The sequence below is a fragment of the Myotis yumanensis genome, unplaced genomic scaffold, assembly GCF_028538775.1.
Source record: "Myotis yumanensis isolate MYYU_CA2020_CCGP unplaced genomic scaffold, mMyoYum1.0.hap1 SCAF_13, whole genome shotgun sequence".
Taxonomy (NCBI): Eukaryota; Metazoa; Chordata; class Mammalia; order Chiroptera; family Vespertilionidae; genus Myotis; species Myotis yumanensis.
The window spans coordinates 7,295,523-7,309,565 of NW_027223764.1; the positions used below are offsets into that span (position 1 = coordinate 7,295,523).

Consider the following 14,043-nt stretch of genomic DNA (forward strand, 5'->3'; position numbering starts at 1 on the left):
TGACTCTGCTTCGCTTCCCGCACAAACATTTTCTACTGGGCAACTAACCCCAGAATCACATTCTGCCAAGGTTGGCCACCCCAGCAGAAGGAGAGAATCTGCTTCCAGTGTCTGTGTCTTCTCCTCGGGTTTGGATTCTGATGGGCCCTGCTTGAGTCCCACGAGCACCCTCTCTAGAACAATCAGTGTCAAAAGGGATTGGGTACTATAAACTGGCCAGACATGGATCACATACCTATCCTTAAGGCCAGGGGGTAGGGCCTGGGAATGAAAACCCTGAGAGCACAACCTAGAAGGGGAGACCAAAAAAATAAATAAATAAATAAATAAATAAATAAATAAATAAATAAAAAAAATACAAACAACAGGATAGGGCTGCTATATTTGCCAGGCTGGTCCCCACAAGCTGTGAGGGAAAGCCACCTCTGCTCTCATGACAGAGCTGACTGAATCAGAGATCAGTCCTGGAACAGCCTGCAACACCTATGGGCTGGACACAGGGAGGCTGGTCAGCTAGCTCCGAAGTGACTCGGCACAGATGTCCAGCAGGAGCCCTCCACTGAGTGGCCGAAAGCTAACGAATCAGACCTTCCTGTTTGGAAATAGAAATGCCAGGTCAGCAGAAGAGGAGGGCTGTTTGCACTCAGGTTGATATTGCCAACAATACTTAGAAATGTGTCCAGGTTTCCGTGTAGCTCACTCCCCGTCCCAGGGTATAAATAGAAATCCACACACTAAATCTCCTTGGCTGAAGGAAAGCCGGGCTTGACTTCTAAGGAATTTGCCTGTCTTGGTCAGTACACAATCCAATGCTCTGGAAATTTCTTCCTCTGTCTTTTAAAGAATGGTTTCTGTCATTAAATTTTACACAGAAAGAAATGAACTACTCTTCTGGCAAAGAATATTACGGTCAACATAAAGATTCCCTCGTTGGAAAGGAATTTAAACATGTTGCTAGGTGGCCAGGGAAGATTTGATCACAAGGCTTTCCGGGAAGGAAGCTGAATTGAAAGCTAAGTATAATGGCAATAATAACCTACTGGTAGCTGGGCAAGAGTCCCGGCTTCAAGCCCTTGTTGGGGATCATCCGCAAATCACCGCTCCTCTCTTTCTTCTGGAAAATGAAGTTTCAAAATCATGCATTCGTTCTACAGAGCTGCGTGGCTGCAGCAAGAGGCCGGTGAGGCTGAAGAGTAAATAAGGTAGAAGGTGGCAGGTGAGGCCCCAGAGGTAACAGGGGCCAGGTCATTTGGCTTTTACCTTGCTTGAGAGTGGGAACTAGATTCATTTCTTCTGGCTGCTATAACCACTTACCATACAAGTTGAGTTTTAAACAACACAAATTTAATTCTTACAGTTCTGAAGTTCAAAAGCCCAACCTCCAGCAGATCTCACTGGACTGAAATCGAGGTGTTGGCAGGGCTGCGTTCCTTTCTGGGGGCCCTCAGGCCATTTCTTTGCTGCCTCCAGCCTCTGGCTGCCCACATCTCTTGCTCCTAGCCCCCTTCCATCTTCAAAGCAAGCAGCGCCGGGTTGAGTCTTTCTCCCATCATGTCGTTCCGATCTTCCCGTCTGCCTCCCTCTTCCACTTTTAAGGACTCTTGTAATTACATTGGGCACAACAGGGTACTCCAGAGTAATTGCCCTATTTTAAGGTCAGCTGATTAGCAACCTTTAATTAGCAAACTGTCTGCAACATTAATTCCCCTCTGTCATGGGGAATTCTCACAGGGATTAGGATGTGGACATCTTTGAGGTTGAGGGGGCATTATTTCACCCATCACAGGAGCCACTGGCGTTTCTGAGCAGATGACTGGCATGATCAGACTTGGGCTTTAACTTGGTCACTTTGGCTTCTATGTTTGAACAGACATCAGGGTGGTAGGGACAGAGGCCGAGAGGCCAGTTAAGAGACTTCTCCAGTAATCCAGGCCCAAGATGGTGCTTGAACCAGGATGGTGAATGTGGGTAAAAAGCAGTGAAATTCCAAATGTACTTTGAAGGTATAGGAAATAGGCCTCTGTGATCTATCTCCAGCATAGTCAACTTTTAATGGAAACAGTTACTGAATTTCCCCAGGGCAAACAGAATGTAGACAGGAGAGAAGAGGATATAAGAACAAAGAACCTTGGACATGAGCCAGTATCCTGGTGAAAACACCCAAGGCGACAGGGGGAGGGGGAGACAACTAGAAAAGGCCTCAGCCCATTTTTTTTTTAATGGCCCAATGGGAGACAATAAGATCTAGGTGACTATGAGGAAACAGGTGACCCCATAATACTCAGCCAATGAGGAACCGGAGGAGGGACTGAATCAATAGGGTGTGGTCACTACTGCCTGTGTGCCTGTGCAACCAGACGGTCACTGGCTCTCGAGAATGTATTAAAAGTCTCACTTTGGCCATACTTCTGTCTCTGAGTCCCTTATTTGAATTCAGACAGGTGAGCATTTCTCACAGAAGGTGAGGGGAGGCTGAAGTATAAGCAAAGCCTAGAGCAGTGATGGCGAACCTATGATACCTCTGACACGCGAACTCATTTTTTTGGTTGATTTTTCTTTGTTATATGAATTAAATATCAAAAATATATCTTTGTTTTACTATGGTTGCAAACATCAAAAAATTTCTATATGTGATACGGCACCAGAGTTAAGTTAGGGTTTTTCAAAATGCTGACACGCCGAGCTCAAAAGGTTTGCCATCACTGGCCTAGAGCAGGGGTGGGCAAACTTTTTGACTCGAGGGCCACAATGGGTTCTTAAACTGGACCGGAGGGCCGGAACAAAAGCATGGATGGAGTGTTTGTGTGAACTAATATAAATTCAAAGTAAAGATCATTACATAAAAGGGTACGGTCTTTTTTTTTTTTTAGTTTTATTCATTTCAAACGGCCGGATCCCGGCCGTAGTTTGCCCACAGCTGGCCTAGAGCATCACAAAGAGCAAGGTTTGCCATGTTAATGAGTTTGGACTGTATCCTAAGATAACATTGCCCTAAAGTGAGAGGCTTTGGGGTCACACAGCACTTGTTCAAATCTCTTCAAAGGTAGTGACCGTTATCAGCTTATTTATCTGATTATGTGTCTGTTTCCTCATCTATAAAATGGAGATGGTGCCACTTACCCCAAAAGGCAATTGTGAGAATGTAAGTGCTTCTGAAATGCCGAGCACACTGCTTCCCATTGACTATGCTCTTGATGTATGATAGCCATTATTATTAATATAGCTGTGGGGAGCCATTGAAGAATTTTTAGCCACAAAGTGCCAAGTTCAGATTTGCACTGGAGAAAGAGCACTCTAGCAACAGTGTGACTTGGATGGTCAAAGGAAAAGAGTTAAAAGTCATGCTCTTGCTTAAAAACCTTTGATGACTTTACAAAGACTGCAAAATAGAAGCCAAATTTGCCCTGACATTCAAACCCTTCATAATTTGGCTCAATCCAACTTTACTCTCTTACCTCTTTTCCTCCTGCAAATGACCCTATTCAAACCACCCTCCAGCCATCCTGGTGTCAGTTTCCCTAACCTCTGTTGGATTTCCGACTTCTGAGCTTTGGCCTCCTTCTGATTAAAAGGCCCTTCTAATTATCAGAGGCCAATTCAAATTCCATTTGCTCCAAGAAACTTCCCACCTTCCCCAGCCAGAATTAACCCTTCACCCCCTATTGACCTAGAAACTGCTCATCTATGCTCATTCTCAACCATCTCCCCATCACTGGAGAAATTGCTCCACCCACTAGCAGCCCAGAAGAGGCAAGACCCGAGGGGAAAAATGACAGGATTAGTAGAGCCCATCTGGGGTTTCCCCTCCAGCACTGGAAATTGAAATAGCAGGTCACAGTAGGCACCAGAAACACGGGAACCTCGAGATTTGGGTGTAGAGCTGGTGCCTTCCAAAGCTGTCTGCATGCTGAGGCTATGAGGAAGTAGGAACCAAGAGCCTTATGGAGGAAAATGGAACAGACTTGCAAAGAGATGTAGAGACAAGATTCTGCGTGGAGTTGGGTCCAGAGGAATGAGAGGGAAGGAGGAAAGGAGAGGCAGGGAGACAGAGAGAGAGAGAGAGAGAGAGAGAGAGACCTCTCCCAGGTTTCTGAGAGATCACCAGCTGCAAATTTTGCAGCAATACACTCTTTTTAAAAAATATATATAATTTTATTGACTTCAGAGAGGAAGGGAGAGAGAGAAACATCAATGATGAGAGAGAATGATTGATTGGCTACATCCTGCATGACAGGACCCAGCCTGGGGATCAAGCCCACGACCCAGGCATGTGCCCTGACCGGGGATCAAACTGTGACCTTCTGGTTCATAGATAGACACTCAGCTACTGAACCACGCTGTCGCCAGGCACAATACACTCTTAACATCAGTTATGCAGGTATGTGTCTGCACCCTCCTGGACCGGCAGCCCCAAAGACAGGGATTCTGTCCTATTCATTCAGTACCCCAGAACCTGGCACATGCTGGATGCTCAAAAAACGGTTGAATTCGAATTCTGACAGTTCACAAAATGGTTTAATGTATCGTTTTTTAGGCAATCGTCCTAAACTTCTCTGCTTTTCACCATATTTTGTTATATTTGCATCATTTTATATAGGAATAAATAAGTACATTTTTATCAAGTTGGTTTCCATTCATCCTACTTCCAAACTCTCCATATTTACATGCGTTGGCTTGATTCAGAGTTTAGTAGCAGAAGTGATCTATGCCTCTCTAGTTGGTGAGAATGCTTATCTTACATCTTCCAGTATTCAGCAGCCTTTACGCTTGAAATGGATACTTCCCATGAAGGCTGCTGGGGCAGCTTAATTTCAGTGATGTCATTTAAACCTCATCAAAAGGTCAGCATGAAAGCTAAGAACCTTCTTCCTTCAAATACCTATGCAGAATCATGGCTTTTCAGAGCTGGGGCCAAAGTTCTCAGACTCTGGAGTTTCTATGAACCAGTATTAATATTAAAGAAAAAAAAGGGCTGCTGAATTGATATTCTTCCAAGGAATACCATGAAAAACAATTAAGCTTCTATTAGCATCACTTCCTGCAACACACAAGCCAGCCCCTACAACAAGGAATTTCCAGCTCCAAATGGCAACAGTGCTGAGGTTAAGAAACCCTGGATTAGCTGATGACCTAGTGAAAGGCAAAAGCAGCAAAGCTCCAAAGCTGGAGGACATGTGCAGCTTGAAACCATGGAATGGACTGCCCAGGTGGGCTGTGATGGGGTCAGCCAGCGGGGGCTGGGCTGGCTAACCCAGGCCTCGGTGGGATGGTGGGACAGAGTCATCACTCACTGACATTCTGATTTTTAAATGGGGATACACCACATAAAATGCTTAACACTGTGCCTGGCACACAGTCAATTCTCTATAAATATCACTGCTATTATTGTAAGTGTTCAGTTAATGTTGCCATTTTTAACACAAGGGAAAAATATTTTTATTTTCCTAAAAGGTGTGCTGAGCTCCTTCATGGATGTGGAGTGCAGCCCTTAGGAGACAAGGTTTGCTGGGGAATCAACTGCCTCTATAATGGATTTCAAAGATTTGAGATTCCCAGAGGTGATCAATCTGAGGAGTAGGAAAGAGGTGGGAGGAGGAAAGGAGAGGGAGGAGCCTGGTGGCGTGTGGAACTGAGGACCCCTTCCCATGAACAACCTCCCCCCTTGTGGGTGAGGAGGTGGTTGAAAACTATTTTAAGATGTAGGACAGGTCAATATACAGCTTGAGGCTGTTGTATGTCAGCAACACGAGGAATAATTCATTTGCTCCACGCCATCTCCAGCTTCTGTGACATTTTCTACACTGGTGCATAGGTTTTATAAACTAGGTGTTTGGTGGAAACCGAGGAGTTGCGTTGAAACAGTGGAGAACTGAGGCAGCAGCCCCGAAGCAGAGGCCAGGAGCCATAGGTGACCACTAGGACAGAAGGTACCTCAAGCTCCTAGAAATCCCAGTAGGGCCTTGGACTTTCTCAGGATGTGGAATGTGGGGGTTGAGCCTAGCTTCTCAGCAGACACCTGTCTTACATTTTCGCAGTAAACGAGCCATCTGGTCTTACACCTGGGCATGAGGAAGATAAGATGGGCCTGGTTCCAAAGTTCTGCACCTGCTCCAGTTGGGTCAGAATGTGGCCAAACTGTTTTTGTTCTAGAATAACCCAGAGTCTAAACAAACACTGGCTTCAAACTCTTGGAGAGCAATGAGAGACCTGCCCTGGCTCCTCAGAGCCAGCCACAGCCAGTATGACTCTTAGGTTATGTAACATCTGACCCTTGTAGGACTAGAGGGAAGTGTTTTTGTGTCCATGTGATTGGAGCCACAGAAGCATCTGTGATGTAACAACCAAATAGCCAGACGGCATAAGGAATAACAAGGTTGCTGAGCAACCTGGCTTCACTACTTCTATGGCTTTGGTCAAGGTGCTCCCCTGTGCAAAATTCCCGGAAGTCTTTCCTAGCCCCCCCACCCCCACCCCAACTTCCCCTTCCTGTGCATCAGAGTACCAATAAGCCCCCTTCCAACTCTAGCAATCTCTGTATCATGACACAGAGAAGTGACCAAGGGCTTGGGGTTTAGTATTAGACAAACCAGACTCCACTGTGTCACCCCAGGCAAACTGTCTTTGCCTCTGTGCGGCAGTGTTTGCATTTGTAAAATGGTTGGGGGCAAACAACTGCCTCGCGGATGGACTCAAGGTGGTAATTAATACGCAGGGCGCTTAACCACTGCAAGAGCTTGACAGGGAGGGAGCCATGATCCATCTTCCAATCGTCTGACAAATTCACCTCACTCACCTCTCCTGCCCCAGCTATTTCAGTTCCTTCTCATTTAAATCTTGAATATCCACTTGGGTGGTGAGTCTCACATTGTTTTTCTCGGTCCCTCCTTCCCAGGACCTTCCCCCCGCCGCGTGGACGCAGAGAGTCTGCCGATGGGATGGTTGGTCAGCGACAGGGGTTTCCGAGGCAGGCAGTCCTCGCTTAGGAAGTCCCCGAATGGCCAGTTCTGAGCCTCTGTGGGTAGCACTGTCCCGCGGGGAAAGCCGCCGCCAGCCCACAGCTCAGGGGCGCGAGTGGAAGAGCCACCCTGCAGCAGAGGTAACCCACAGGGACCGCGGCCAATGACGGGGGATGGACGCACCAGAAGATAACCGGGTGACCGGGCTCAAACACGCGCCACGCCATCTCCGCCGGGCTTCCTTACCCTCCAACCGGTGGCCTCGGCTAACCTCTCCGGTTTCGACGGTAGCTTCCGAAGTGACAGCCACGTGGACCGCGGGGGAATGGAACGTTGGGGCGGGGGGCGGGGCTGGAAGGGCGCTCCGCAGGGAAAGAGGGACCCGCGCACGCGCGCCCGGGCGCCGGCTGCCAGGCGACGCCGCCGGGAGCGCGCACGCGACTGACGTCACGTGACGTTCGTCCAATGAGCGAGGGCTGAAGGGACGCGCCGCCCCGCCCCCTCCCGCCCCCTGCGGCCGCCGCCGCCGCCGCTGAAGCAGCCGCCTTCGGGAGCGTCTGAGGAGCCGCGGGCGGCTGCAGCCTCGGGCATCGCGCGGCGCCGGCAGGAGCCGCCGGACGAGGCCCAGGGAGCAGCTCGTCCCGACCCCGCCGCCCGATGTTCTCAAGATGGAGGCAGCGGGGGCGGCGGCGTGAAGAAAGCCGCGCTGTGGGCGCGGGAGCGGTGGCCCGGGGCGTCCGGGCGGAGGCGGTGGCGGGATGGGGCTGCTGCTCATGATCCTGGCGTCGGCCGTGCTGGGCTCCTTCCTCACGCTCCTCACGCAGTTCCTGCTGCTGTACCGCAAGCAGCCCGAGCCGCCGCCGGACGAGGCCGCCCGCACGCGCGACGGCTTCCGCTACATCAGGCCGGTGCCGGGCCTGGCCCTGCGGGAATACCTTTATGGCGGCGGCGGGGCTGAGGAGCCCTCGGGCGCGCCCCCCGAGGCCGGCGCGACCCCGACCCCGACCCCGGAGACCCCCGCCCCGCCGACGCGGGAAACCTGCTACTTCCTCAACGCCACCATCCTGTTCCTGTTCCGGGAGCTGCGGGACACCGCGCTGGCCCGCCGCTGGGTCACCAAGAAGATCAAGGTGGAGTTCGAGGAGCTGCTGCAGACCAAGACGGCCGGGCGCCTGCTGGAGGGGCTGAGCCTGCGGGACGTGTTCCTGGGCGAGACCGTGCCCTTCATCAAGACCATCCGCCTCCTGCGGCCCGTGGTGCCCTCGGCCGCCGGCGAGCCCGACGGCCCCGAGGGCGAGGCGCTGCCCGCCGCCTCCCCGGAGGAGCTGGCCTTCGAGGCGGAGGTGGAGTACCACGGGGGTTTCCACCTGGCCATCGACGTGGACTTGGTCTTCGGCAAGTCCGCCTACCTGTTCGTCAAGCTGTCCCGGGTGGTGGGGAGGCTGCGCTTCGTCCTCACCCGCGTGCCGTTCACCCACTGGTTCTTCTCCTTCGTGGAGGACCCGCTGATCGACTTCGAGGTGCGCTCCCAGTTTGAAGGGCGGCCCATGCCCCAGCTCACCTCCATCATCGTCAACCAGCTCAAGAAAGTCATCAAGCGCAAGCACACGCTCCCGAGTTACAAGATCAGGTGAGGGGCGGGGGCGGGGGCGGGGGCCTTGCTGCGGGGACCCGGGCTGGGGCTGCCTGCGGGGAGCGGGAAGGGCCAGGGCTTCTCCCCAGCTCCCTCTGGTCCAGGGGTCTCCCCAGCCCTGGGCAGAGCCCTAGATCAAGGCCATGGGCGCACGCCTCTTCCTGGAAGGGCACTACTGTGGGCTAGAAACCCCTTTGCGTGTCCTCTGGCGCGCACGGTGCTGTCAGTGTGGGCGGAAGCAGCGTATGGAGGGTGGAAGGGAGGTCAGGCCGCCCTCGTCCGCAGGAGTTGGCTCTGGGGCTGTTGAGAAACTATGCATGTGGTTGCTGCGTTCAGGCCACTTTGCAGCATCGCCTCAGCCACGTTGAGAAATTGTTCCTGGTCACAAAGTGCGGGCAGGAAGAAGGTGCTGGTGCCCCGGACTGTTATGTTTGCCACTGGCAGGCCTCTTGCAATGACAGCTTTCAGGGCAGAGGGTAGTGGCTTGTCCAGGAAAGCGAGTTGGGAGACGTATTGTCGTTCTCCGTTCATGTTGTATGAATGTTACCTGCCCTTTGGGATAGGTTCTGTAGCACAGACCCACGCTCTGCCCCGCATGTGTCACCCCTGTGGCTGTGAGTTCCTCTCACAGGACCTGACTCACCCTGCAGGTAGTATTTTCGTGCTAGGTAGTGATTTCTAACTTTTAAAGCTCCCCTGTTTCTGGTGGCTTCATTTTATGTAGTATACTGTGTTGATTAATGTACAAGGTTTGTTTTTGTGTGTGTGGTGTTTTGAGTTTTTGTTTTGGTTTTTAATGCTATAGGGAGAAGTGGAAAGGAAAAGGAAGTTTTGTAGGACCACACTTTGGTCTGGGAAGGATTCTTGTTGTTGGAGTATAAAGTGTCATGCATGGCTATTTCTTCTAAAAAATGGCTGACTGTTTAATTTCACTTTCTGTCCTTTAATTTTGTGTTCATTAAAATGTTTGACTTTTTTGGGTTTTGTCCTTTATCATAAAACTAGAGGCCCCGTGCATGAAATTTGTGCACAAGGGGAGGCGGACAGGGGAGAGGGTCCCTCAGCCTGGCCTGCACCCTCTCACAATCCTGACCGCTGGTTCCTAACCCACTCACCTGCCTCATCGCCTCTAACTGCCTCTGCCTCGGCCCCCACTGTGGGGGCTTCATCCAGGACATACGGAATGACATCAGGAGGTCCTCCAGCTGTCCGGTCTAATTAGCATATTACCCTTTTATTATTATAGATTATGTCAATCTGGTATTTGCCCTACCTAGTGCTGTTAGTGGAAGTTGCCTATTTCAATCTAGATCACTAATTTTCTATCAGTCTCAAGCATCAGTGGCCCAGATAATTCAGAAATATTTTATGTTTGGGTTTAGGATGGGTTATTGACTTGTGTATGTGGCAGATTTCCCTTACTAATTATGACTTGTTTCAGGCTAATAGCCCAGAGTAACAGCTTAAAACTAAAACAGTCAGGTAACAGGAGAAGTTTACTATATTATGGAAATATTTCCATAGATTTGCAGAGGATGGTGAACTGGTTGTTCACCGTGTTTGATTTCTTGTTCTGTGAAGTTGAACATAGTTTATGGAACCTGCTTTAAGCTCTGGAACATAAGTGACTAAATTATAAATGAGTTGTAGTGTTTAAGTAGTGAGAGGTTTATAGTAGTGTGAGGCTAAGAAAGTCATGAGAAAACTTTTTGCAGATTTTGATATTCTATCATAATATTGATGCTGATATTTTCTGGGCAACTCAGGTAATAAAAATTTGACTTATTTGAGGGTTATTTGCAGAATAGTCAGTATTTGACTTATTATTTGGGGGTTATTTGCAGAATAGGGTTTTTTTTAAACTTAGAATTCAGTTAAATCTGAAGGAAATTATGAGTAGGAGTTATGACGCCATTAATAGTAGGTCTATTACTTTGAAGGAACTTTATCATCTATCATTGAATAGCCTCACCATTTGAAATACAGCTAAATTGCTTTCATTTACTTTATCTGAAGGATTTTTAAAAAACAGCATGCATTTGGTTATATATATTTCAACTTTTAAACCTTAAACATTAAATGATCACCTCCAGAAATGTACACATTTGTGTTCTTTGTATTAGAAGGCATTTCAAAGATCAATCAGTAATTACTGCACAGAATATATTACTCAATCTGTAACTATTAGTGTACACCTACTATGTGCTTATTTTTCTCGGTGTTGGGGCTTCGATACTAAACAGCCTCAACCTTTGTAGAGCTTGAATTAGCTATACTTAGTAAGATTTAAACTACAATCTGATTGATGGGGTTGAAGTCACAAGGAAATTGATTTTAGTTTAGTAAGAGAAAAATATAGAAGTGTGAGGATAAAAAGGACTGTTTTGAGGAATGTTGAGATCTCTTGTCTGTGTAGCTGTTCTACCAGAAGTTTTTAAACTGGTGTTGTGGATGGATTCAAGTTTCAGCTAAGAGAATGAATTAAAACATATTTAAGATGTATAACAATTCTCATAATGAGAACTAAAGTATCTAGTGTTTATTCTTTTTTATAGACGAGGGAATAGTGCTTAGAGTAGTTAAATAACTTGCTTAAAGTCACACAGCTGTCAAGTGGTGAAATCCAGTGCTGATAAAGCCAGGCTGCCTTTATCTTAAACTCTACCACCTTGTTCACAAGGGATTACATCTTTGGGCACTGCCCCATATAGCATTTCTTTTTTAATCCAGCAGATTTTGTTTCCAAATAGAAGGTCTTTCTAGTTTATCCTTTTTAACCACCTAATCTACTTAGTAGAGCTAAAACAGTAAAGAAAATTGTACTGAGTCTTAGAATCCTTTGGCACTGTTATTATATATTATGTAACAGAAATAACTTGCCAATTAACATTGTTGTCACTGCTTCCCTCTGTTTGTTTTTCCATTTTCATGTTGTTAAGGGAAAGGTGGCCCATCAGGATGGCCAGTTCCTGATATCTCATCTAGAGATGCGAAGGAGCTCAACTGGTGCTAAGGACCCAGCTGATTGACACTTCATTTTACCCAATTAACACAGTTTGTAAAACATTATATTTTTTTAAATGAGTTTTAATATGTATACATTTTCTACATATTATAATTCTAATTTTACTAATATAACTCTAAATTCAGCCACTGCAATACTAATTATTTTGATTTTTTTTCTAAAAATGTGTATTTTAAAATAGTAAATTAAAGTAGTGGCCGTTTTACAAAATTAACCCAAAAATTTAGTCTTCAAGAGAGAAAGACTACATGGAGAATCTGTCTTCAACATGAAATGTGAGTATAATAGTCCGAGGGTGTTTAAGATCTGGGATGCAGATATTTGAACTTCTTCCTGAGGCTTCTGGTCTTAGGGTATTCTTGCTGTGTAGCTACCACTGGTTACATATTGGAAGGCCAAATTCAGTTTGCAGATACATTTTATTTGACCTGCACTGTACAGTGTTTTATTGTTTGTTTGTTTGTTTCTTAATTGCCAACATTTGAAAATGGAAGTTTTTCCTGATTTGAATTTCTGTCTTCTCTTATGAAAAATTGGAAGATCTTGTGGCACCAGGACTGCATTCCTCATAGCAATAACAGGATGGAGAGATGGAAGCTAATAGCTGCAGGAAGCTTTAAACATCCTATATAATAAAAGGTCAACATGCAAATTGACCATGACAGCAGAACCACTGGGAATGACTGGTCACTATGACACACACTGACCACCAGGGAGCAGATGCTTAATGCAGGAGCTGCCCCCTGGTGGTCAGTGCACTCCCACAGGGGGAGCTCTGTTCAGCCACAAGCCAGGCTGATGGCTGCCAGCACAGCGGTGGTAGGAGCCTCTCCCCCCTCCTCAGCAGCGCTAAGGATGTCCGACTGCAACTTAGGCCTGCTCCCCGCTGGCAAGTGGACATCCCCCAAGGCCTCCCAGGCTGCCAGAGGGATGTCTGACTGCCAGCTTAGTGGACATCCCCCAAGGGGTACCAGACTGCGAGAGGGCACAGGCCGGGCTGAGGGACCCCCCCCCCCCCCGAGTGCACAAATTTTTGTGCACCAGGCCTCTAGTAGTTTATAGTTCCCACCTGCTTACTATGGTACTTGCCTGGCCTATCTTCATATAAACTTGAGACTCTTACTAAATGGAGAGCATTACTGTTGCTAATCAGTTATAATTTTTACTCCTCTTTAAACATTATATTTTTGAAGGGACTTGCATTGAGCATTTTTATTTACTTATTTATTTTTAAATATATTTTTATTGAATTTTAGAGAGAGGCAGAGAGAGGGATAGAGAAAAACATCAATGAGAGAGAAACAGTGATCAGCTACTTTCTGCACACCCCTCACTGGGGATCGAGCCCGAAACTTGGGCATGTACCCTGACCAGGAATCGAACCGTGACCTCCTGGTTCATAGGTCAAAGTTTAACCACTGAGCCACACCAGCCAGGCTGAAGTTGTTTTTAAAAGTCATTTATTTTCATTAGCTACTTCCTAAAGACTACCAATGCCTAGTGTTGGGGGCAGGTATGGTGAAGGTGATAAAAATGGTTATAGCACAGTTCATGCTTTCAATATGGTTAGTCTTTCTGGGGAAAACAAACAATTAAAGCTCATTAAAATGGCATTTGGATATATTTAAGACCTTCAGATATATGAGAAACAGGAAGAGCAGGGATCAGTATCTCTGCTAAGGCAAACCACCTGCTTACTATGTGTGGTATAATATTTTGTGACCTTAGGTTCCTTGGTGCCTAAATATAATCCAATAAATTTTTATTGCTGGTTTTACTTCTTGCAGGTTGGGTTTTCTTAAAGCTGGTTTGAATTATTGTGATTTAGGCATTGAAAACATTTAGATGGGAAATAATGAATTGATCAACTAAATCTTTGCTTTAGAAATTTGATTTACACATTGAAGGGAGAATAATTATGAGGAGACTGTTAGTTTCTAATCAGCAATATACAGGTCTGTTGGCTTTCCAAAAAAGCCCGTTTGTTCCTGAAAATAGCCAAAGGAGATTATTATAAAGTCAGTTGTATTGGAGGAACATGCCTGGTCAAACACTTAATATTGACTAACAAATATTACTAATGATCCTATATAATAAAAGGCTAATATGCAAATCGACTGAATGGTGGAAGGACCGGTTGCTATGATGTGCACTGGCCACCAGAGGGCAGACGCTCGATGCAGGAGCTGCCCCCTGGTGGTCAGTGCACTCCGACAGGGGGAGCACTGCTCAGCCAGAAACCGGGCTCATGGCTGGCAAGCACAGCCTCCGCTGCAGGCTGGTGGTAAGGAGCAAGGGGTCCCAGACTGCAAGAGGGATGTCCACCTGCTGGGAGGTGGACATCCCCCAAGGGTCCCGGATTGTGAGAGGGCGCAGGCTGGGCTGAGGGGACCCCTGCCCCTCAGTGCACGAATGTTGTGCACCGGGTC

At 47.4% G+C, this 14,043-nt stretch overlaps 1 protein-coding gene and 1 long non-coding RNA gene across 5 annotated transcripts in view; one reads left to right on the top strand and one right to left on the bottom strand.

Moving 5' to 3' along the window:
• LOC139021702 (uncharacterized) overlaps positions 1-7,284 on the bottom strand; it is a 74,304-nt gene extending 67,020 nt beyond the window's left edge. For 3 of the 4 annotated variants that reach the window (XR_011473537.1, XR_011473534.1, XR_011473536.1), the window contains exon 1: positions 7,203-7,284. This is a non-coding gene — a long non-coding RNA (uncharacterized lncRNA). Of the gene's footprint in view, positions 1-6,793; positions 7,144-7,202 lie in introns of those variants that run through there. The other variant, XR_011473535.1, reaches the window with a different exon arrangement.
• Positions 7,285-7,528: 244 nt separating this feature from the next.
• PDZD8 (PDZ domain containing 8) overlaps positions 7,529-14,043 on the top strand; it is a 61,383-nt gene continuing 54,868 nt past the window's right edge. The window contains exon 1 of the mRNA XM_070432183.1: positions 7,529-8,586. Within this exon, the coding sequence (XP_070288284.1) occupies positions 7,715-8,586 (872 nt within the window). The 5' untranslated portion in view covers positions 7,529-7,714. The remainder of the gene's footprint in view (positions 8,587-14,043) is intronic.